The sequence below is a fragment of the Actinia tenebrosa genome, unplaced genomic scaffold (genome assembly GCF_029948245.1).
Source record: "Actinia tenebrosa isolate PJP-AT-01 unplaced genomic scaffold, QUT_ActTen_1.0 PGA_scaffold3__52_contigs__length_22856419, whole genome shotgun sequence".
Classification (NCBI taxonomy): domain Eukaryota; kingdom Metazoa; phylum Cnidaria; class Anthozoa; order Actiniaria; family Actiniidae; genus Actinia; species Actinia tenebrosa.
The window spans coordinates 22,530,990-22,556,400 of record NW_028292580.1 but is presented as its reverse complement, the minus strand read 5'-3'; the positions used below and the strand labels follow the sequence as shown (position 1 = coordinate 22,556,400).

The following is a 25,411-nucleotide window of genomic DNA, read 5'->3' as shown; positions in this document are numbered from 1 at the left end:
GACGGTGTCGAGACAGACCCTGAAAAGACAAAGGCAGTTAACGAGTGGCCAGTTCCCCAGACAGTGCGCGATGTGCGATCATTCCTTGGTTTCGCGTCATACTACAGAAGATTTGTCCCCAAGTTCGCTCAAATGGCAGGCCCGCTGCACAAGTTAGTTGCTGAGCTCGGGAGCGGAGGAAGTAACAAGACCACCCGGAAGCAGATTGGCGTACTGTGGACAGAAGAGTGCCAAAAGAGCTTCAACAAGTTAAAGAATCTACTAACCTCAGCACCAGTGCTGGCCTACCCGGACTACACCAAGCCCTTCATCCTAGAGACGGATGCGTCCAACGAAGGATTGGGAGCCGTGCTGTCCCAAGAACAGGACGGAAGAGTCAAAGTGATCGCTTATGCCAGCCGAGGCCTGAGAGGTGGAGAGCGAAACATGGAGAACTACTCATCGAGGAAGCTGGAACTACTAGCCTTGAAGTGGGCTGTATGTGAGAAGTTCAGGGAGTACCTGCTGGGATCGAAGTTTGTCGTCTACACAGACAACAACCCGCTGACATACCTACAGTCAAAGAGTAAGCTGAAAGCTGTGGAGCAGAGGTGGGCTGCAGAGTTAGCAAACTTCAACTTCACCATCAAGTATCGCCCTGGACGTCACAACCAGAATGCAGATGCTCTAAGTCGCATCAACCGAGATGAGGAACCAACCACAGTTGAAGTAAGAAGTACACTAGCCTACTCTACCAATACTACAGACCTACCAGAAGAGGTACGTCAACATTTGATGGTATCAGCAGCGTTCATAAGCAACACAGAGACAAGTGCACTGGAGGAGCAAGCAACCTCATTCCCAACCATACCTCTCACAGAGATCCAACGACTACAGCAGGAGGACCCATGTATCAGTCGTCTCCTCCACTACCGAAACCTTGGACGTCGGCCAAGTAAAAGGCAAAGCCAACAAGAGACAAGGGATACAAGGAAGTTGCTTAGTCACTGGAACAGGATTGAGGAAAGCCATGGAGTTCTCTACCGCCGTACAGGAGTCGGACAGGGAAGTGAGCTTCAGTTACTGCTACTCCCCACATCAATGAAATCACAAGTACTGAAGGGTGCGCACAATCAATGTGGACATCAAGGACAAGACAGGACAGAACAGCTCTTGAGGAAAAGATGTTGGTGGCCCGGTATGCAAGGAGATGTGAAGCAATGGATCTCAAATTGTGAAAGATGTGTCATTGCCAAAGGATCCTACCTTCCAGTCAAGACGCCGATGGGCAGCCTACTAGCTACTAGGCCATTGGAAGTGCTAGCGATGGATTTTACCTTGCTTGAGCCTGCAACAGATGGAAGAGAAAATGTCCTCGTGTTAACAGATGTGTTCACAAAGTTTACAATTGCTGTACCTACCCGTGATCAGAAAGCTACAACCGTAGTCAAGACCCTGATTAAAGAATGGTTCCTTGTGTATGGAATCCCCCAAAGAATACACTCTGACCAAGGCAAGTCATTTGAGGCAGAACTAGTCAAGGAGTTGTGTGCAGTGTATGGAATTAAGAAGTCAAGGACAACCCCCTATCATCCTCAAGGAAATGGGCAGTGCGAAAGATTCAACCGTACACTACATGAGCTTCTAAGAACTCTACCAGCAGAAAAGAAAAGAAGGTGGCCTGAACACCTGAAAGAGTTATGTTACGCCTATAATGCTACGCCACATGCAACGACTAGATACTCACCCTTCTACCTGATGTTTGGTAGAGATGCAAAGCTACCTTTGGACATTCTACTTCCTGATGATGACAGACAAGTGACAGTAGACAACCAGCAATGGATTACCAAGCACCAGACTCGTCTACGAGAAGCTTATACCACTGTGACACAAAACTTGAAGGAAGCTGCTACCGTCAGAAAGAAGATCCATGACCAGAAGGGCAGAGCACTGGCCGAACCACTACAAGTTGGAGAGCGAGTACTCCTTCGCAACCGTAAAGTCAGAGGAAGAAACAAGATTCAAGATAAATGGGACAACCAAGTGTACAAAATCGTTGAACAAAGAGACAACAATACATATGTCGTTGAAAGAGCTGATGGACATGGAGGAGATAAAGTTGTTAGTCAAGGAGAAATGCAAGTGTGTCCAAGACCAATGCTGGAGATACGAGGACGACACAAGCAAGCTGACAGGTCTAGACAAACATGTACTGCATCGCCAGAATCATCAGATGAAGAAGATGACATTGGAGGAATGACAATCGCCTTTCAACCAATGACAGAACCAGCTGAACCTGATGATGATGATGATAGTGACGATGCGTCTGAGGAAGAACTGGCTGCACCTGTACTCCGACGTTCCACAAGGACAACGGCAGGCCAACACAGCAACCTCTATAATCTTCCAAGATCCGCACTTCAGCACTGACGAGTCCACCTGCGTATCATTGTTCCTGAATTTGCTCGAGGACGAAGCAAACAAAAAGGAGGGGCAAGTGTGACAGAGTCAAAAGACACTATTTCGGACAGTAATTATTTAGTCATAAATCTATATTTTTAATTAGGAATGCCTCGTGTACACATAGGAATGTAATTCTTTAGTTAACTGTTTGCGTGGAAAATGCGTAAGCAAGAAATAATTTCCGTACGTAATTACATTACAGTGAGTCATGCCTAGGTTTGGCGCTTGTTTACGTAAGTTCGTGTTTGGGACATCCTGTTTGCGCCTAGGGCGTGCAACATTGCATAGGATGTGTAAGGTCTTAAGAATGCAGGTTTTTCCATAAAAATAGGCCCAAACTAAGCTTAAATCAGTGTAGTAAAAGTTCTTGAAGACGTTGCACATATCAAGACAAGGAATTCTCTACGATGTAAAGAGATATCCTGTAATCTCGTTCCCGTTTTTTTTCATGTATTGTAAAGTTGTGTGAATTTTTCAATAAATTCTTTTGTCAAAACCACTTGCAATCTGATTCATAGCTGAGCGCCTTGCCGCCGGTTACAATAGCAAAGCCATATAGTTTAGTGCGCAGTGTGGAACTGATATTCGTGGTCACTGAACGGTACTGCAAAAACGATCGAAGGAGTATTGGTAAACTTCAATAACAGAAGAGCGCCGAAAAAAATAGTGAAATAAATTGTCTTCCAGTTCGTGCTCCAGACAAATACTTTCAGCAATCCTGATGAATCAGGTAAGTGATACTCCAAAACCAAGTGAAGGGATACTCTTAAATCAGGTGAATGGATACTCTTAAATCAGGTGAATGGATACTCTTAAATCAGGTGAATGGATACTCTTAAATCAGGTGAATGGATACTCTTAAATCACGTGAATGGATACTCTTAAATCAGGTGAATGGATACTCTTAAATCAGGTGAATGGATACTCTTAAATCAGGTGAATGGATACTCTTAAATCAGGTTAAGGGAAACTCCTAAATCAAGTGAAGGGATACTCCTAAATCAGGTGAAGGGATACTCCTAAATCAGGTGAATGGATACTCTTAAACTCAGGTGAATGGATACTCTTAAATCAGGTGAATGGATACTCCTAAATCAGGTGAAGGGATACTCTTAAATCAGGTGAATAGATACTCTTAAATCAGGTGAATGGATACTCTAGATCTTAAATCAGGTGAATGGATACTCTTAAATCAGGTTAAGGGAAACTCCTAAATCAAGTGAAGGGATACTCCTAAATCAGGTGAATGGATACTCCTAAATCAGGTGAATGGATACTCCTAAATCAGGTGAATGGATACTCCTAAATCAGGTGAATGAATACTCCTAAATCAGGTGAATGGATACTCCTAAATCAGGTGAATGGATACTCCTAAATCAGGTGAATGGATACTCCTAAATCAGGTGAAGGGATACTCTTAAATCAGGTGAATGGGTACTCTTAAATCAGGTGAATGGATACTCTTAAATCAGGTGAATGGATACTCTTAAATCAGGTGAATGGGTACTCTTAAATCAGGTGAATGGATACTCTTAAATCAGGTGAATGGATACTCTTAAATCAGGTGAATGGATACTCTTAAATCAGGTGAATGGATACTCTTAAATCAGGTGAAGGGATACTCCTAAATCGCGAGTTTCTTTAAGTGGCACTTATAGGAAAAATTGCATGTTCATGATTATGGACTAACGCACATGTATTAAATAGCCGGCATTCTTTATTTTTCGACAATTTCTCAACCTAAAGATAAAAAACGGATTTGGATCGCTTGAAAGTTACGGGGGAAAAAAATCTAGCTAAAGAATTTTCATTAGGCATAAGTATCTGGTCACCCATCCAGGTACTAACTTCGCTCAACCGGACTTGACTTAGAGCCATTATATGAAAGCCCACGTTTTTTCCACTGGACCACGGTTCCAGGTGAATCAGCATAACAATAGCCGTGAAAACAATGCACCGAATAGACAAGACTTTTTGACATTATACTTTCAACCGATTCCGTGCGTGGCAGAGATGCAAGGGATTAGCCGATATGGTCTGGGGGCCGGCTGGTCTCTCCCCTGATGCTTCGGCTAGAACATTTTCTTGCGTAATTCGTACACCCAAGGGCAGAAGGATTTAATTGCCGTCAGGTCCGAAGTCCATACGCCGCCTCAGCTCTGCGGATGTCTCGGGGGTATGGCAAAGTAGAATGGTTTTTTTTTTTTAAATTATTATTTATGTCTAGGGGTTCGAACCCCATCGTATCCAAATAATATATTTTTAAATGCATATTATATTATCAATTTGGCAATGCCTTTTTACGGACGTATATAGGAAGAGTGAACTACCCTATATTCTCTTTTACCAATAATCAGAATGAATAGTTTATGCTGCGTTCATAATGTATAACAGAGGAGGGGGTGGAGGGTGGGGGGTGGGGGGCAGGTGAAAATTTGAAACGTCCAGAATAATTCTTAACACCCCCCTTAAAGTCATGCAAAAAAATACGATCCTCCCGAAGCAAGGCTTGTTGTTTCTTCCAACAATTGTGCATCTCCCCTATTTTTCTGATAAAAAATTGCCCATTTCCCCTTTTCCTACCAAAATTTTCTCGATCCCCCTCAATTTCACCTGACAACCCCCCCCCCCCCCCCCCTTGCCATATATTATGAACGCAGTCTTAGTAAGCCAATCTCGATCAGAAAAAAAAACGTGTATTTTCCTGCAGATTTAATTAGATGCCTTCTGGGAACGGTCTACTGAAAAGAGCTTAAATACTCCAGTTAGGTTTCAGTTCATTCTCGGTATTTTCTGTCATTTTGATTTGCAGCAACGTCCTTATGGGCTTCCATGATACATTTTTGTATTTTTATTTGCATATTTTTCTTTCGGAAATAATAGAAAAAGTCCTTGCTGGATGTAAACTATTTCACATCCACTTAAAGGTCCTTTCGCTGGGTGTGAACTCCATTAGACACGACAACTATTTCACATCCATTGAAAGGGCCTTTTCCATAGTCGTAAAGGTCCTTTCAATAAATGTGAACTCCATCAGACCATGACTATTTCACATCCACTAAAAGGAAATTTTTCATAATCAAAAAGGTCCTTTCGCTGTATGTGAACTCCATTAGACCATGACTATTTCACATCCAGTGAAAGGACCTTTTTCATTATCAAAAAGGTCCTTTCGCTGTATGTGAACTCCATTAGACCATGACTATTTCACATCCAGTGAAAGGACCTTTTTCATTATCAAAAAGGTCCCTTTCGCTGGATGTGAACTCCATTAGACTATGACTATTTCACATCCATTGAAAGGACCTTTTCATAATCGTAAAGGTCCTTTCACTGGATGTGGAATAGTCATGGTCTAATGGAGTTCACAACCATTGAAAGGACCTTTTACACTTAGTAAGGAAGGATAAATTTGCATCGACCAAAACCAAGAGTCCATAAAGTCCTTCATCTTCATGATCTCTTGCCAAAACATATAACTTTTCGATTATGAAATGGTCATGGTCTAGAGGAGTTCACATCCAGCGAAAGGACCTTTTATATTAGCAAAGGATTGAGTCGACAAAAACTGATTGACCAGTTTTTTTGATTTTTTGTTTTTTTGTTTTTTTGTTTTTTTTTTTGAGGGAGGGGCTGGCTGGGGGAGTGTTTTGCTTCATCAGCTGTTTCGTTACCAGTTTCCATCACTTTTTACTCCTACGCATGCGTAGTAAGTTATTATTACAAATTCAAGATGGCGGACGTCTTCGTGTCAAAAATGATTCTCGACTCAAACAGGAATTTTGATCAAATAATATGAACTAAACACTACAAATTTAACCAAATTGAAGCCACTCAGCCTTAAACAATATCTTCTAGATACACTATACGCAAAATTAGGTTGGTCATCGTTGAATAAGGTATTCTTTTGAGACAATGGAAAAATATACTGGTGCTATGTTTGACAAGCTGGATAAACTTAAGAGTGCTGCAATGAATGCTACAGTCACGGCTTATTGTGCTACTAAAAGTGCTGTAGGAGCTGTAGGAGCCTTGATAGGGAATCCTTTGACCAAGGACTATGAAGTTGGCAAGCATGTGGCGAGCTTTGGACCCAATTTGTGTTGGAAGATTTTCGATGGGAAAAGGAAATCTACCGGACAGGTACCGTGTAATCTTTAGCTTTTCGATTTGAAGGCCAATTAAAAAAGTAACCAAATATACTTGATAGTATTATATGAGAATATATATATTTCATAATTCAATATTTTTACCGCATTTTCTAATTTACTCTCATTTACTCTTAATCTACGATATATAACTCTCAGTGTGAGAATGCACCATCAACACAATCTCTTGAAAAAGACTTTCTAAGTTTATATTTATTCATACTATGTAATCACAGCATTGCTTCAGGGTTCCATAAAATTTGAAGGGTATTTTTTGTTTTATTTTTAACTCTAGGAAGTGTCACTCGTAGTCTTTGAGAAAAAGACTCTGGATTCCATCGATAAGCATGACCGACCAGCTGTTCTGGAGGTGATGAAGAAGGGAGCTGTGCAACTGACCAGGCTGCGTCATCCAAGAATACTTATGATACAACATCCTCTTGAGGAATCAAAGTATGGATTACTTTATGGTTATATCTATTTGGACTTGTACTCGTTAAATCTCTGGTGCATCAGAATGATAATATTGATGATTAATGTGGATGATGATGATGATGAAATTGCTGATGGTGTTATTGGGAAAGATGATGATGATGACATATAATTTTGATGTTGATGATATATGGGTGATGTTGACTGATGATGATGATGATGATGACAATGATGGTGATTGTGATGTTGGTGATGATGATGATGGGGATGATGATGATGATGGCGATGATGACAATGATGGTGATTGTAATGTTGGTGATGATGATGATGGGGATGATGATGATGATGGCGATGATGACAATGATGGTGATTGTGATGTTGGTGATGATGATGATGGCGATGATGATGATGGCGATGATGACAATGATGGTGATTATAATATTGGTGATTATGATAGTGATGGTGATGGTGGTGGTGATGAGGATAATATTGATGATGATGATGATGATGATGATAATTTCTTTGCAGGCTAATAAAACCATTTATCCTTGTTTACTATGAGTGACAACTATCAGTACACTAAGAATAATCTTATTCTAATTCTGTATTCATGACTAAAATCTAAATTCTCTTTTCTTACAGAGATTGTTTAGCATTCGCAACAGAACCAATTTTTGCGAGTTTGGCCAATGTTCTTGGACGACATGAGAATATGCCCAACCCTCCTAATCCAGATTTTGCTGTAAGTTATAACCAATCTCATGTAAAAATACTCCACCCGCAAAGGCATAAAAATGTGTTTATAATAGCCCACTTCCGAGATATGCTTTGCTTGTCATCCACAAAGGTTTCAGTATGAGGCTACGTGCTAATAAATTCAATTTATTCTTACCACCTGTCACGAATGACTGAGCATTTAGCACGTACCCTTATACTGAAACCTTTGTGCGTGACAAGGGAAGCGTATCTCGGAAGTGGGCTATTCAGGAGGCATTTGGTATAGTCAATATAAAAAACACCACTTGAGCAGTTGTTTTTTGTTACAAATCTGGATCACATCAGCACTATTCTTCTTGCACTTATACAATACACCTACTTTAATTTGTTTACAGACATTTGAAATGTATGATGTAGAAAGAGTTTATGGCTTATATCAGGTATGTCTGTCTGTCTGTCTGTCTGTCAACAATCTTCAAATTTTATCAATACTTTGAAACAACCTCTGGGCTGATCTAAGTCAGGGCATGACTAACTCACAGATCAAACCCTGAAACAACCTCTGGGCTGATCTAAGTCAGGGCATGGCTAACTCACAGATTGAACCCTGAAACAACCTCTGGGCTGATCTAAGTCAGGGCATGGCTAACTCACAGATTGAACCCTGAAACAACCTCTGGGCTGATCTAAGTCAGAGCATGGCTAACTCACAGATTGAACCCTGAAACAACCTCTGGGATGATCTAAGTCAGAGCATGGGTAACTCACAGATTGAACCCTGAAACAACCTCTGGGCTTAACTAAGTCAGAGCATGGCTAACTCACAGATTGAACCCTGAAACAACATCATGGCCAATAGCCCACTTCTGAGATATGCTTTACTTGTCTCCCTGAAGATTTCAATGTGAGGCTTTGTGCATGATCCTCAGTGATTTGTGACATGAGAAAAGAATAAATTTAATTTCAAGCATACTGTAGCCCCGTACTCAAAACTCTACAGTATGTGTGACAAGCAAAGCTACAGACTATCTTGGAAGTAGACTATTGACTAAAATCAGATCCTAGTTTTGATGCTTGCTTCTGATTGGCCAAGGCCGTCACATAATACTTTGTTTCAATTGGATCCTTCCTTATGATGTGTCAATATTGTAAAACTGGGACTGGATATTTGATATTGTGATTTCAGTAATGATAAAAGGGTAAATCTTACACCGTGAAAAGATGAAAATATGAACAATCTACTACTAATGGAGTAAAAGAGGGGGATGCTAGTCCTTCGTTGGCCTAAAAGAGGAGCTCATTTATTTTGATGATAAGTTTTTTCATTTTTTTTATCTTTTCATGGTGTACACGCAAAATTTACCCTTTTATCATTACTGTTTCATTAGAAACACTGACACAGCTTCCTGTGATATTGTGATTTCAGCTGGTAGAAGGACTCACATTTCTACACAATGATGCAAAGATACTTCAAGGATCTCTGAACCCAGAACACGTCGTCATCACCAAAAATGGACAATGGAAGATTAGCGGCCTCTTCTTTAGCTCCACCCCCACTATTATTGATGGACAGGTAATGATACTACTGTATATTATTAGAGATAAAGGCAAAGGAATGTTATTGGTTAATTAAACAATAAGATTCCTTTGGCACCTGGGCCCGGTTGTACTAAGCCTGGATAGCGCTATCAGACGGATAAATCTTATCCAGTAGATAAATTTATTATTATTTATAACAGCATCCACTTATGCACTGGATAAGATTTACATGTACTGTATTTGTCGGATAGCACTTTCCAGGCTTCGTACAACCGGGCCCAGATATTGTTGATATCAGCAAGTAGTATACCTCCTCGAAATACTTTATACTGGATGTCTGCTGCAATAAGAGGACAGACACATAAAAAACTATATAATAATAATAATAATAACAACTTTATTTAATGAGGGTGGCACTAAATAGTGTACTACACTAATAAACTTGTTGCCCTCAAACTGATGTCTATTTGTTTTTTACAATAACAAAAACGATAAAAACTTCTCTTTTTAATGATCAAAACAACCTAAAGAAAGAGCGCGAGCTCATTGACGTCAGCTTTATCTGTCTGTCCTCTTATTGATGATAAAATGTTATTATAAAAAAATAAACACATTCTACTGCATAACTAGCAACTGACAGTCAACATGACCAGTGACTTACCGGCCATTATTTTAAGCCCTGTATTGGACTAATTTTGTTTTTTTTTGTTGTAGTCGACCTACAGTGGGTGCCAATGGGAGCCACGCCTATTCCCCTACGCTCAACCAGACCTTAATTACTGTGCTCCTGAGTACATCCTCTCCAGGTCATGTGATGTGTCGAGTGATATGTATTCATTAGGAGTCTTGATATATGCGCTGTTTAATGGAGGAAAGACGCCGTACAGTTGCGATAACAATATGACAGCTTTTAAAAGAAATGTTGAATTGGTATGTTTTACATGTGCCTTGAGAGGGTTTGTATATAATTATTGTGTATTACAGAACTCCCCCATGGAGGGGGATTGATATTTCCAAGGGGTAGGGGGTGGGGGTATTGTGTAGTACCAGAAAATATCCATACCTCCCCAACGAGGATGGAATTTCCAAGGGGTGGGGAGGGTCTGAGGAGAGTATATTGTGTAGTTCCATAAAATATCCATACCTCCCTCATGGAGGGGGATTGGAATTTCCAAGGAGTGGGGAGGGTGTGAGGAAGGTACACATTGTATAGTTCTAGAAAATATCCATACCTCCCCCATGGAGGGGGATTGATATTTCAAAGGGGTGGGGAGGGTCTGAGGAAGGTACATTGTGTAGTTCCATAAAATATCCATACCTCCCTCATTGAGGGGGATTGGAATTTGCAAGGGGTGGGGAGGGTGTGAGGAAGGTACACATTGTATAGTTCTAGAAAATATCCATACCTCCCCCATGGAGGGGGATTGGAATTTCCAAGGGGTGGGGAAGGTCTGAGGAGGGTATATTGCATAGTTCCATAAAATATCCATACCTCCCCCATGGAGGGGGCTTGGAATTTCTAAGGGGTGGGGAGGGTCTGAGGAGGGTATTTTGTGTAGTACAAGAAAATATCCATAGCTCCCCCTTGGAAGGGATTGGAATTTCTAAGGGGTGGGGAGGGTCTGAGGAGGGTATATTGTATAGTTCCAGAAAATATCCATACCTCCCCCATGGAGGGGGATTGGAATTTCCAAGGGGTGGGGATGGGGCTAAATTGTGTATAATACCTATATCTCTGACTAAAAATATTTGACTACTAACAGCACTTCTTTTATTACTAGATGTCTAGAGAGAGTTTACCGGGGTTAGGTGGTATCCCCCCTGAGCTCAAAAGTCATGTCACAAGCCTTTTGAGTTTGACGTGTGCTCTAAGACCTGATGTGCATCAAATGGCAAAGGTAAAGAAAAAAACAAAATGATAACTATGTCTTATAACCCGCACAGATCCAGATTTTTTAATAGGAGGTGATCATTACAGGGTAACTCTTGCCAATGCAACAGGAAACCAAAGAAAGGCATGAAAGTCTTGTTTCTGGGCTTAATATCCCTAGCACAGGGTTCGTGCTACTTCTTAAACTCCTTGAAAACTCAATGAATTTAATTCACGTTTTCAAGGGCACTTGAAAAGCTCTGAATTTTATGATTTTAGCGAAACTCCTTGAAAACTCCTTGAATTTTTGCTTTGACCATTACTTACATGGTTCTGAAATAGATCTAGTCAGAAAGATTGGAAAATCTAAAAGTTGGACTTGTGCAACCACCGTGTAAAACCTTGACATAGTTAGCTGAACATACTCCTTGCAATTTCATTTTTGGGTCCTTGTATACTCCTTGAATAGTCCTTGAATTCTAAGTGGCTACCTCAGCACAAACCCTGCTAGCTGTTAACATAAACTGGGTTTCTAATATACATGAAGCTATGTTTCATTAATAATGCTTTTGCTCTTTTCTTGTGTAGATTTCATATTTTGAGAATGTCGCAGCCTTAACCCTCCAGTACCTGGACTCTCTCATGCAAAGAGATGACATGGCTAAAGCACAGTTCTTTAAAAGTCTCTACAAGATAATGTCAAAACTTCCAAAGGTAACAATCTATTATTATTCATTTAGATTACTGTCATACAATTGGTAATAGTAACAAGAAGAGATAACTAGCTAAAAATTAGTGTGAGCTGCGTCAGTGTTTCTAATGAAACAGAAATGATAAGAAGGTAAATTATACTCCGTGAAAAGATGACTGACATTTTGGACGCTAGTCCTTATCCTCTTTTACTCGACGACGAAGGACTAGCGTCTGAAACGTCAGTCATCTTTTCACGGAGTATAATTTACCTTCTTATCATTTCTGTTTCATTATCTTGTTTTTTCATCTTTTCACGGTGTATAATTTACCTTTTTATCATTACTGGTAATATTAACAGTTAATTTGTGTTTTATTTATCAGCGTGTTATCATACAGAGAGTATTACCCCAGCTTTGTCTTCAGTTCAGTAACCATAAACTAGTCCCTTTTGTCTTGCCGAATGTGTTGTTGATTACTGAAGACTGTACTACTGATGAGTATGTCAGGCTCATCCTCCCTGAACTGAAACCAGTATTCAAGATACAGGACCCTATACAGGTTAGTTGATGTTGATGCCGCCCTTCCCTCATGATGATGATACATGATGATTATACATGATGATGATGATACATGTTGATGATAATACATGACGATCAATAATGATGGTCATGATACATGATGATGATGATACTAATGATGATAACAGATGACGATTGATAATGATGGTCATGATACATGATGATGATGGTCATACATGATAATGATGATGATACATGATTATGATACATGATGATAATACATGATGATGATACTAATGATGATACATGATGATAATACATGATGATCAATGATGATGGTCATGATACAGTACATGATGATAATGGTAATACATGATGATATATGTTGATGATGATGATACATTATAATGATGATGGTCATGATACAGTACATGATGATGATGATGATACATGATGATGATGATGATGAAACATGATGATGATGATGATACATGATGATGATACATGATGATGATACATGATGATTGGTGATGATGGTCATGATACACGATGATGATGGTAATACATGATGATGATGGATGATACGTGATGATAATGATACATGATGTCGATGATACATGAATATGATGGTTATGATGGTTTACCCATAATGATGATGTTGATGATGATGGTGATGTTGATACATGGTGATGAAACATGATTGCAATCATAGTCAGATGATGATGGTGATGACGGTGATGATATATGAAGATGATACATTATCATGAGAATTATGATGATGATGTCACATGATGACAATAATGTTATTGGTGGTGATAATACATGTTGATGATGCCATTGATGACTACGATACATTGATAATGATAGTGATGAAATATCCTTTCTTTTTCTTACCTAACTCTCTTACATTTTTTTAACCTGAATTACTCAATATCCTTTTCCAGGTTACAATAATTTTTCTTAAAAAACTTGAACTTCTTCTGAGCAAAACACCAAGTGATTCAATCAGAGATGATGTGTTACCAATGGTCTTCAGAGCACTAGAAGCACCTTCCACTGATATTCAGGTTTGTAGAACTGTGAATATTATTATGAACACTTGAGTTTAAAATTATCTGTTGTTCTGGATTAGCCTCAACTTTATGCAGAACATTCATGTGTTCCATCGTTGAAGTTCTGCATTCTTTACTTTACCATTAGTCAGTAGCGTAGCGGGTGGGGCACAAATTTTTAAACAACTTTTTGGAAAAAAACAAAAAGCACGAACAAAACATAATTAAACCAAAACGAAAGAGGAAAATAAATTATTGCAACCTAGGAAAGTGGGTACCTTTTTTGGGTAGACAGTCATACATGTAAGTTCCAGTAACACATGAACAGAAAAAATACCTGTAGTAAAATAGAGAAAAAATGAGCAGCAAGAAATTAAGTATATTTTTAAAAGTAGTTTTTCCAAGAAAGTATTATCACAGTGGTATAGCTGGGGGCAGGGGTCGAGGGCCCACCCCCCTCCCATCATCAAGCTGTAGAAGCCTAAACTAAGTAGTTATGTGATTAAATGTGTTCTGAAAATGGGTTTTGCTACCCCCCCCCCAGGCAATGTCGAGGAATGGAACAATGTTGGAGATGAAAACAAATAAAAGAAAGAAATCTATCTTATGCATGGCCATTTGTTTCTCTTAATGTAGGAGATGGTTCTGAATATCGTACCCAACTTCGCTCCTTTGGTGGATTACACTTTAATGAAGAACTCTGTAATTCCAAGGATCAAGACTCTTTGCCTTCAGACCTCTTCTCTTGCAGTAAGAAGCATCAACACTACCCCACCCCCCAGTAAATTATGCCCCCTACCCACCCACCCACAGGATTCCCTGGCCATGCCTTCAGATCTCTTCTTTTGCTGTAAGAACCATCAACACTACCCCTTCCCTCCCCCCACTTATTTATACTCCTCCCCACCCACTGCAAGGTTCCTCTCTACCATTCCTTCAAACCTATTCTTTTGCTGTAAGTACTATCATTACAAAGCCCACCCCTCCCCCACTCAAGTATGCCCGTCCTAATGCTGATTCCTCTTGTTGTCTATTGATTATTTTTAAATGATGTAGGTCAGAGTGAACTCCTTAGTGTGTATTGGTAAAATCTTGGAACACCTGGACAAGTATGTTGTGATGGAAGACATCCTGCCGTTCTTGGCTCAGATCCCTTCAAGAGAGGCGCCTACTCTGATGGCCATGCTGGGTAATACTGACTTCAATCTATTAACAGGATTAATCATTTGATGATGATGGTGATGATGATGATGGTGATGATGGTGATGGTGATGATGATGGTGATGGTAATGATGATGGTGATGATGATGGTGATGGCGTTGATGATGATGATGATGATGACTGATGTGGTGATGATGGTGATGATGATGATGGTGATGTTGATGATGGTGGTGATGATGGTGGTGATGTTGATGATGGCAATGATGATGGTGATGATGATGGTGGTGGTGATGATGGTGGTGATGTTGATGATGGCAATGATGATGGTGATGTTGATGATGGTGGTGATGATGGTGGTGATGTTGATGATGGCAATGGTGATGATGATGGTGGTGATGATGTTGGTGGTGATGCTGATGGTAATGATGTTGATGGTGGTGATGATGCATGATCATGATAACAATGAGGAGCATTTTGATAGCCATGTTAGTGATGATGGTGGTGGTAATGATGATAATATAATAAAAATAAGGGTCGTATAAGTATATTGCCAAGCGTTAGCGTAAACAAAGATATCATATACAAAGCATACCAAAACTAATAGATTTTTATTCCATTTTCCCCCCAGGAATCTACAAACAAACGATGATTCACAAGAAACTAGGCATGGATAAAGACTACCTGGCGATGAAAGCCATTCCATTCTTATTTCCTTTATCGATCGAGCCTTCTCTTAATCTTAAGCAGGTTTGTCCAGTGCCTCTTTGCTTAATTTATTGATATCTCTATTAAAAAGACACCCTTCATCAAATGGGCAGCTAGTTGTCCTAGACATTAATGAAGAAATAGAAAACACGATCGCGTGCTGTGTACAGTTATAAAGCACGCGGGGGTTGGCAGAACACGAGAGAAGGTTAGGAGAAGCACGACGCGTAGTGATCTGATCTGCCAATCCCTAAGTGCTTTATAACTCCACACAGCACAGCAAGCAAGTTTGTTAGTTCTTTTATAAAATACAAATTACAGGAATGACGAAACTGAAAGTACGCGAGCGTGCTGTGGGTTCTCATAAAGCACGCGCTCCCAACCAATCAGAACGCGAGATTTAAAACAGTTATTTTATGATATATATATTTTTTCTTCTAGTTTTCTCAGTTTATGGATATTCTGAATGACATGGTGAAGCGAGTAGGTGTTGAGCACAAAGCTAAGTTAGAACAACTCGGTAAAATGCAAGAACAAACACAGTAAGTCATCGATAGTAGGTCGTGGATTTTCATTAAAGAAAGAAGGATAGGAAGGTTATGGAGAGGATAGTAAGAAAAGGAACTGACAAAAAGGAAAGGAAAGGGAAGGAAAGGAAAGGGAAGGGAAGGAAAGGAAAGGAAAGGAAGGAAAGGAAAGAAAAGGGAAGGAAGGAAAGGAAGGAAAGGAAAGGAAAGGAAGGAAAGGAGGATTCCTCCTTTCCTTCCAAGGCTTTCCTCGGAAGGAAGGGGCTTTCCCTTGAAACCCCCCTTCCTTCGAAAAGAAAGGAAAAAGAAAGAACAGGTCAGGTCAGGAGAGGAAAGCAAAGAAATGGAAAGGAAAGCTAAGTAAGGGAATGGAAGAAAAGGGAAGGAAAAGAAGGGAAGTGGAGGTAAAGCAAAAAAAGTACTAGTAGGGAAATGAAGGACAGGATGTTAAGAAAAGAAAACGAAAGAAAACAAACAAACAACAAAAAAAAAAAAAAAAAAAAGAAAGAAAGAAAAGAAAAGAAAAGGTTAAGGAAGGACAGAAAAAGAAATTAAAGAAAAAGGAAGCGAAGAAAAGGGAAAAGAATAAGTAGAGAACTGAAAAAATTAACAAAGTAGCGAGAATGAAAGAATGGATGCAAAGTAAATAACTTATAAAGCGAGGGATAGAATGATTCGTTGTGATAAATAAACTGAATTAAAGGAGAATAAATAATTACAAGAGTAAATGAAGTAAGAGAGCACATCTACCTGCCCTATGAAAGTTTTTTAAAAATCTATTTTTAGCTCCGCGTGCAAGCCTGAGCTATTTTTAGCATGAGCTTCCTGATTGGTCAGATTGTAGTGACGTCATGGGTAGACGTATTCTCTTGATAATTATTATTAATTATCGATTTATTGTTTTCAGATCCTCACTTAAATTTGCAGAGGAGGTCCAAGAGGCTAAAGCAATGGATGACTTGGTTTCTAAGATTGACAAAGCATTTTCTGAAAAACCAGCTTTTTCTCCAAGTAAGTTTCGTTTTTTTTTCCCCGCGGTTCCCCCTCAGACAATTGCGACTTCAAGATTTGCAAGATCTACGACGGCGACGTCAACCAGAAGTGTAAATCATTTCTCTTTGGGGTTCTGTTCATTGGAGATTTCATTCAAAACATTGTAAGTAAAGTCAACTCATCCACAGGGAAGACAGACTTTGAAAGCGCGAAACCCCAAAGTGAAGTTATTTACACTTCCAGTAGACGTTGTCATTGCAGATTTTGCAAATCTTAAAGTCCCTAAAAGAGACCTTTAGCACCACGTTCTTGCTGGGTACCGCAAACCTCAAACTGCAGTTCGACGTCGGGCGTTTTCCTTCAAACTTTCGACATTAGAGACCTTTAGCAGACGTTCTTGCTGGGTACCGCAAACCTCAAACTGCAGTTCGACGTTAGGCGTTTTCCGTCAAACTGTCGACATTTATCAAGGCCTCATAACCAAGGTGTTGCAGGAAGAGCCGCCATGTTGAATTTTATTGATTCTGAGTGTCGTCTCCTGTCAGTTGAGCTGCGCCACTGCTGTACTGCTGTACTTGCGGTATTGAATCGCAATAAGTGTTTTGGTTATTTTTGCAGTTTTATAGCTATTTTTGTCTTTAAATAGGTGAAAATGATAAAAAGCCGCCTGGAGGAACTGGAAACATCGGTAGCTCAACTGGAAATACTGAGGTATTATGAGAAATAAAAATGTGTTTGTACTCTATATTTTGTTTAAAAAAAAAGACCTTTCTTTCCTTCTTCCTTCCTTCTTTGCTTCCTTCCTTCCTTCTTTGCTTCCTTCTTGCTTCCTTCCTTCCTTCCTTGCTTGCTTGCTTCCTTCCTTGCTTCCTTGCTTCCTTACTTCCTTGCTTCCTTGCTTCCTTGCTTCCTTGCTTCCTTGCTTCCTTGCTTGCTTGCTTGCTTGCTTGCTTGCTTCCTTGCTTCCTTGCTTCCTTGCTTCCTTGCTTCCTTGCTTCCTTGCTTCCTTGCTTCCTTGCTTCCTTGCTTCCTTGCTTCCTTGCTTCCTTCCTTGCTTCCTTGCTTGCTTCCTTGCTTCCTTGCTTCCTTGCTTGCTTGCTTGCTTGCTTCCTTGTTTCCTTGCTTGCTTGCCTCCTTGCTTCCTTGCTTCCTTGCTTCCTTGCTTCCTTCCTTGCTTCCTTGCTTCCTTGCTTCCTTGCTTCCTTGCTTCCTTGCTTCCTTGCTTCCTTGCTTCCTTGCTTCCTTGCTTCCTTGCTTCCTTGCGTCCTTGCCTCCTTGCCTCCTTGCCTCCTTGCCTCCTTGCTTCCTTTGCTTCCTTGCTTCCTTCCTTGCTTCCTTGCTTCCTTGCTTCCTTGCTTCCTTGCTTCCTTGCTTCCTTGCTTCCTTGCTTCCTTGCTTGCTTGCTTGCTTGCTTGCTTGCTTGCTTGCTTCCTTGCTTCCTTGTTTCCTTGCTTCCTTGCCTCCTTGCTTCCTTGCTTCCTTGCTTCCTTGCTTCCTTGCTTCCTTGCTTCCTTCCTTCCTTCCTTGCTTCCTTGCTTCCTTGCTTCCTTGCTTCCTTGCTTGCTTGCTTGCTTGCTTGCTTGCTTCCTTGCTTCCTTGTTTCCTTGCTTCCTTGCTTCCTTGCCTCCTTGCCTCCTTGCCTCCTTGCTTCCTTGCTTCCTTGCTTCCTTGCTTCCTTGCTTCCTTGCTTCCTTGCTTCCTTGCTTCCTTGCTTCCTTCCTTGCTTCCTTGCTTCCTTGCTTCCTTGCTTCCTTGCTTCCTTGCCTCCTTGCCTCCTTGCCTCCTTGCTTCCTTGCTTCCTTGCTTCCTTGCTTCCTTGCTTCCTTGCTTCCTTCCTTGCTTCCTTGCTTCCTTGCTTCCTTGCTTCCTTGCTTCCTTGCTTCCTTGCTTCCTTGCTTGCTTCCTTCCTTGCTTGCTTCCTTCCTTGCTTACTTCCTTCCCTCCTTCTCTCCTTCCCATCCATCAATCCACCCATCCCTCCATTATTCCTTCCTTCTACATCTATTCATTTATTTCTATATTTGTTTGCAGTTCAATAAACTGTTTGGATTCTCGGATGATTCTAGTAAAAATGGATCATTAAGCGGAGACCTGCTTGATATGTTCGATCTGGACTCTTTTTCATCCCCTAAAACTCAAGTAAGTAGATATTCCCCTAATTCCCAGTCATTATTTAAGTTGGGATGGGGGGGGGGGGAGGGGAGAAAATGTTTTTGATGCAAAAATTTTTCCAGACCCCTACATAATAGCATTCATGTTTTTCGGATACCCCCCTTAAATCATTTTAAAAATCTTCCCAATCCTCCTTTTGACCTTTCAAGGCCCCCATATTCCCCCATTTTCTCCTCCAACCCCCCTCCCTTCTCCTTTCCCCCTCCTACTGGTCCCTAACAGTCAGTCTCCTCCGCAACCGTCATTAATCTTGTCCCAAATCCTCACGGGCCAGGAGGGGTGAGGATCTGGGACCAAAACAAATAATGGCTGCAAAGGGACTGGAAATAGGGAGGCATAATACATAAAAACACGTCCTTATGTACGCTGGGAAAATTATTTTCCCTGTTTGAGGAGTGTAACACTTTTAAATAGCCAGTGGCGGCTAAGAAACCTGTGGTGCTTGGTCCATGATTAAACTACAATATAGAATTTGATTTTTGCGGAGGGAGGAAAACCGGAGAACCCGGAGAAATAACCTCTATGCACAGGAAAGAATAAACTAGGAACTCGACTCACATACGACACTGAGCCCAGAGAGACTCGAACCCGGGTCGCATTTGTGAGAGGTGCTCTCAATGCTACAACACCCCTGCTTCCTGTAAAGCAGAAGAATTTAAGACTGGGAGGGGGGGGGGGGGAGTTGACAGTAATCTGCCCCTCTTAATTAATATTTTACCACTTACAGTCGCCTGCAAAATCAAGCCCATCCCACTCTGCCAAACCCCAAATAACGTCATCATCCAGTTTATCCAATCAGAGCCCTAGAACTCAAAAGTCCTCGTCAAGTCTGTCGATGTCCGGAAGTCGCTCAATGATGACATCATCGCCTACTTTAGGGGGCTCCATTGGTGGTACGCCCATGGTCGGTGCTAAAAACACCGGGTCAATGTCCGGGAGTACGGGTTCCAAACAAGTAGGATCAAGCACTTTTGGCTCAATGCCGTCGAATCTAACTGGAATGGGCTCATTATCAGGAACTAATATGGGCTCTGGAAAGCATAGTAATATGGGCCCTGGGAACTATTCCAATATGGGCTCAACGAGTCACAGCAATATGGGTCCAGGGACCTACAATAATATGAGCTCGGCGAGCTATAACAATGTGGGTCCGGGGTCCATGAGCTCTAGTTCAATGAATTCAAGAAGTATGGGAGCTCCTTCAGGTACTTGGTCTATGGCAGGAGCTGGGGGAATGGGAACTACTACGTCACAAAGTTTTGGCGCAATGTCTTCTGGGCATAGTATGTGGAATCCTTCGAGTACAACTAGTAGGACTGATCAGAACAAAAGTGCTAGTGCATTAGATTCGCTATATTCGCCTGAGATGAGTCATCTACAGAACAAGAATAAGCCCTCGTTGAGTGTTCTACAGGCCCAAAAACAAAGCTCTGTGGCACCCCAGATGAATACTGGAATGGGTAAGCATATAAATGAGAGATGGTGCACATTTTTGTTCTGCTTTACTGATTTAAACTTACCTGATAAAAGCTCATGCTTACGAACAATATGTATATGTTTATTGTGTAGGAATGATGGGAGCTCGACCGCCCTACGCCACAGCACCTATGACGTCAACAGGAATGTTTCCAATGCAATCACAAAGCATGATGGGTAACAACCCAAGACCTCCAAACCAATATCAAGCCCACTCCTCACAACCTGGAATTGGCTCCTCAAATGACTTGAAAGACATATTTGGCTAATGTATATATATATAGGTTTACAAATGACAGTCCACAAGTTGGGAATGGAGGCTTTGCATCATCACGTGATGGCAGCCATGACAGGAGGCAGGAACAATTGAATCTGGTCTAATCTGATTTACATATAAAGAATTGATATAAAAGACTCCATTGTTGTGCCTCCTGTCATGGCTGCCATCATGGATGGTGCAAAGCCTCTATAGTAGGGTAGTGGATAGCCTCGTTTCCAGGGCCCACTCTCCCCTTCTCCGGAGATTGGGCCCTGGCACTAAACGAGGTTGGGAGTGTGAAGGGTTCTTAAACCGCCACAGTTTAGCCTTATGAAGTCAACATAGTTATAGGCTAGTATAACTGATAGGCAGAAACACATATATTATCGCCACCGGGGTAGGGTGGGGTCAGTCTCCAAAAATTTAAACAGTGGGGTTGTGTGAGATAACAGGAGCTGAAGTGTCAATAGAGAAATTATATAAAATCAATGTCAGTTTATTTAATAGCATAGTAGTATTAGATAATCATTAGATTCTTATTATTTTATTACTTTAAGCAAGACTCAAACGGGATTGATCTTAATCCTACGGTCAATACAGTGAAAAAAATTGTGCAGTTACGTTTTCAGTCATTCTGATTAACAGCACGCAATCTCGTACCAAGAGCCTTATTTCTTACTGCGCATGCGCGATTCGCCATTATTTCTTACTGCGCATACTCGAAGGGCTCTGTGTACAAAATTGAATAGCACTAGAATCTTACAATAGAGGTTTTACACCACCATGTGACGGCAGCCATGTTAGATGGCAGGAACAATACAATCGTTTTACATGAGAAAGAATTCAATTCCCAAGAGCATAGGGATTTTATTGTTCTGCCATCTAACCACAGGCAGCCCAAGCTGGATTATGGCGCCGGCGCGTGATGGTGCAAAACCTCTATTTGTTTTCCTGACAAAATAGAATAAATAAAATAAATAAATAAAGGGCACGTGCCTATGGATTGTCATGGAAACACCTTGATTGACGTGCACCAAAATCTACTCCGTCGAGACGGCGATTTCGTCAGGAAACTAATTGTCATGCAAACAAACCTACTAACAGAAAATAAATAAAAATGAAACGAATGAATAACAAAATAATGATTCCGTCTTAAAACTAACTAGTTTATAAAACACTTATGTTTTGAGGTCTATAGTACGGTACAGTCAAAAAAGACCGACAATCCTCAAGAGGCACGGAAATATTGATTGGGAAAAAATGGCAAAAGAAAAAAAACTTTGCTTGCTTGTTGAGTGTATTATACTTGAGGAATATAAAACGCGCACGTATGTCTCTGTACAGTGATATAAACACGCTGGGAGCTGTAGAGCATTCCGAGAGAAGCAAGCTTAAAAACACGAGGCTTAGTCAAATTTCACATTTTTTTGAAAAGAAAACAAACATCAGGTCGCATTGTATGCACATAATGACAAACTCATAATATAGTTTGCACGGGGTCCCTGTGTTTTTCAACCTTTTGGTCTTTCTTCAGCTGGTCTTCCTTTGTCAAAAGCGAGGTTTCTAAGGTAAGTCTAAATCAAGTGGACAAAGTATTCATGCATCGCTATGATACCTCCAAGTTGTGATTCATCTTTTCCACCTTTAAAAGCTTTAAAGAGCGGGAAAATCACCAAAGTGGAATCCATTTTCATTTCCAAATGAGGTAAGCATTTTCGTTCCCAGTGCCTGCCAAATACGGATAAACAGGCGAATGACTTATTTTCAAAGACTTGCTTTTCCTTTAATACATCACTTAAAATGATTACCAGCTCAGACCTTCGTAAACTTGATGAATGACAACCAACCAAACGTCTAGACTTGAGTTTATCAATTGACATACGCATTTAAAAGTTTCACATTGTAAATTATGAATTTACAACTTTAAATTATGATTATGCAGAAAGTCAGGCTCGGATTACCTCTTTTTAAAAATGGCGGAGTCCCATCTTTTCACACTTATTCACTATGAACCAAAATAAATAAATAATAAAAAGAAATAAAAAACTTGCTTGCTGTGCTGTGTGAAGTATAAAGCACTTGGGGATTGGCAGAACACTCGAGAAGTGTCGAGAAGCACTCATGCTTGTCCTAACACTTCTCTCGTGTAGTTCCAACCCCCTCGTGCACGCACTTCACTTTGGCACTTTGACGATAAAAGCAGATCAGTTTTTTTACCAGCGTAATTAGTAGCAATTAATTCATTTCTAAAATTAACTCGTTTTAAGAAGCAGACTAAAAGCATTCCAAGAGATTTTCAAGTTTGTATAAAACTCTTTAGAGACTCTTAAGTTATTATTTTTTTTACGATATCTAACTGCGTTGCTGATTGGCCTTCCCGAGGCTGTGCGGAAACCTGGTAACCAATATTACGCGCGCTGAACCATGGGTCTGTTTTAGGAGTCACCATTTTGCCTTGTTTTTGGTGCAAAAAATTTTCCAGACCCCAACCTACCTAACAGCATTTATGTTTTTCGGGTACCCCCTCCCATCGGAAATGTGGGAATGTGCGGAAATGTGGGAATTTGAAAATGTGGTAATGGCGAATAGCCAGCAAACATTGTAACTTAAGAATACCTTTTGTAATTGGCATCCAGCTTTGCCATAAAGTTGTTCACGATTTCCATGGCTTCTGTATGTGGCATCTTTTCCGTGTTCCAATGGCCACCGCTCTTAGCGATCTTGTTTTCATCGGGGTAGACACTTGTTGCTTTGAAAAGCCCATACACCACCTGGTACTTTTCACTAATGTTCCTGTGCTGACTAATATAGCTTTTATTTCCTAAATCAACAACTGGTAAAACTTGTTTGAATTCATCATGTTCTGCGTACGTGAGATGACGTCGAAGCAAAAAAGGATTTTCTGTTGTCAAGTTCTTGCAGCTTTCAGCCTCGGGAATCAAAACATCGTAGTGAAAAATGTCAAAATTAGTATCCGAATCTTCTGTAAAATAGGGGGATAAATATTCTAGTGGTATATCAGAAAAGTTTGCATTAACAGAGTCTTTCCACTGGACAACAAGATGCTCGTCAAGACCAAATTGTACATGGATGATGTCGATGAAGTATTTCTTGCCCGCTATGAGTTCTATTTCATTGGATATTTGAGTAGAATATTTCCAGTAATCATATTTGTATGTCCAGGCGTTTTTTTTCTTTTCTCCAAATTTGGCGATAAGAACTGAATTCTCACTTTTCTCATCGGAACTGAGCCAAATCTCCGACGAATCATCCGATGAAATAGAAAACCTATACGAAGCGGTTTTCGGAGGCCGAAGAAAACCAAAGATTCTCTCCGCGTATCTTTTATTTCCGGGCCAAGAGAATTCTGTTCCATTGATGATTGTTCTTTTGTTTGGAGCTTTAGGAAAAAGTGGAACGTTACAAAGAGAATCCACGCATGAGCAGCACACTTTCAGCCACATATGTTGACTTAGTCCACGGAGTTCACTTTTCTGGCCAACATCATCTATCGTACCTTCCCATACAATACGAGTCTCAATTAAATTCAACAAGTTGTATTTTGAAATACTAACTCTAGTTTTAGAAACTGTTAACAAAAATGTGTTGTTAAAAATAATTGTTAGTAAACCGAGAAAAATAATAGACATCTTCACAAAACGTGCAGATAAAGGAAACATTTTGTAGGTGTCTGAGTTGAGTTGCTCAACAGAGATACTTCAAGTGAAAATGAGAAAGTCGTGTTGATTTGACAACCTTTTAGTTGTCAGTCAAGAGAAGCGCCAATTTTTTCAAATCTTAGTGACATTCCTAGCAACGACAACAAGGTTAACACTCTTTTAAAAATACATTCATTTTTGGTGGCAAACGTCATTCACTTTTAACTCGTTTCAGTTTCTTCAATGCTCAACTCAAAACTATAACCATTCAAAAATATTATTTTAAAATAGAAAAGTAATGAAGTTGGTTGTTTTTAAAAAAAATTTGTATGATATTTAATTATCTTTCGAGGAAGAAGATTTACTTGAAGGGCGGGAAAGCCGTTATCTAGAAATTAATTTAATTATAAATACTTAGAAACCATAATGTAGGCGTGTATATTGAGGTGATGAATGGTGCTATTTTCTAATTGTTACTATAGATTGAAAGCTTAAAACTGTCTGAGAATTCGAATTAACATATAAACTGATATAAGGAAGGAATTGGGAAAAAAAGATGATTTTCTAGTTAAAGATCGAGATGAGAGTCAAAAAACGATTGATGTATATTGAAAGTTTTTCGGTTCGTAGAACGAGGAAATTATTTCTAAAACGTTTCTTATAAAAAAATTATTAAAAAAAAGAAATGTTGAAGTATCTTTTTCAGAAGAGGAGGTGGAGGAATCGTTTTGTTAATAATCCTCTATTGTTTTATATGATTAAATAAAGAAATTAATATATTTATGACGTTTGTACTCTGTGACGTGTTCTTTAAATCACCAAAGACAAACAGATTCAAAATCTATGTTCTCATGTTACTAAAAATAGGAAGTCGGATTTTGTAGTGAAAAAACTGAAATTGTGCAACGGGATTGAATAAGATTTAGAAACATTTAGAGTATTAAAATACAAATATAACGTGATTTGAATCAAACCGAACTTTAAGAATCTGTTAGTTCAACAAGTATCTCTATCACCAATTATATATATGTATATATATATATATATA

General features: G+C 40.0%; 1 protein-coding gene across 2 annotated transcripts; it reads left to right on the top strand.

Annotated features, from left to right (window-relative positions):
• The first annotated feature begins 6,183 nt into the window (after positions 1–6,183).
• LOC116294267 (SCY1-like protein 2) lies at positions 6,184–21,846 on the top strand. 2 transcript variants are annotated; one of them, XM_089035429.1, is made up of 20 exons: positions 6,184–6,585; positions 6,886–7,043; positions 7,665–7,764; positions 8,135–8,179; positions 9,166–9,312; positions 9,993–10,208; positions 11,060–11,176; positions 11,737–11,862; positions 12,223–12,399; positions 13,304–13,426; positions 14,048–14,161; positions 14,468–14,600; positions 15,201–15,319; positions 15,719–15,819; positions 16,712–16,815; positions 17,444–17,508; positions 18,829–18,936; positions 19,697–19,720; positions 19,754–20,429; positions 20,539–21,846. In XM_089035429.1, the coding sequence occupies exons 1-20, from the start codon at positions 6,358–6,360 to the stop codon at positions 20,712–20,714; spliced, it is 3,057 nt and encodes a 1,018-aa protein (XP_088891555.1). In that variant the 5' UTR covers positions 6,184–6,357; the 3' UTR covers positions 20,715–21,846. The 2 variants fall into 2 exon arrangements, with proteins under 2 accessions (XP_088891555.1, XP_088891554.1); XM_089035428.1 differs by having other exon boundaries at positions 19,697–20,429.
• Positions 21,847–25,411: the final 3,565 nt, after the last annotated feature.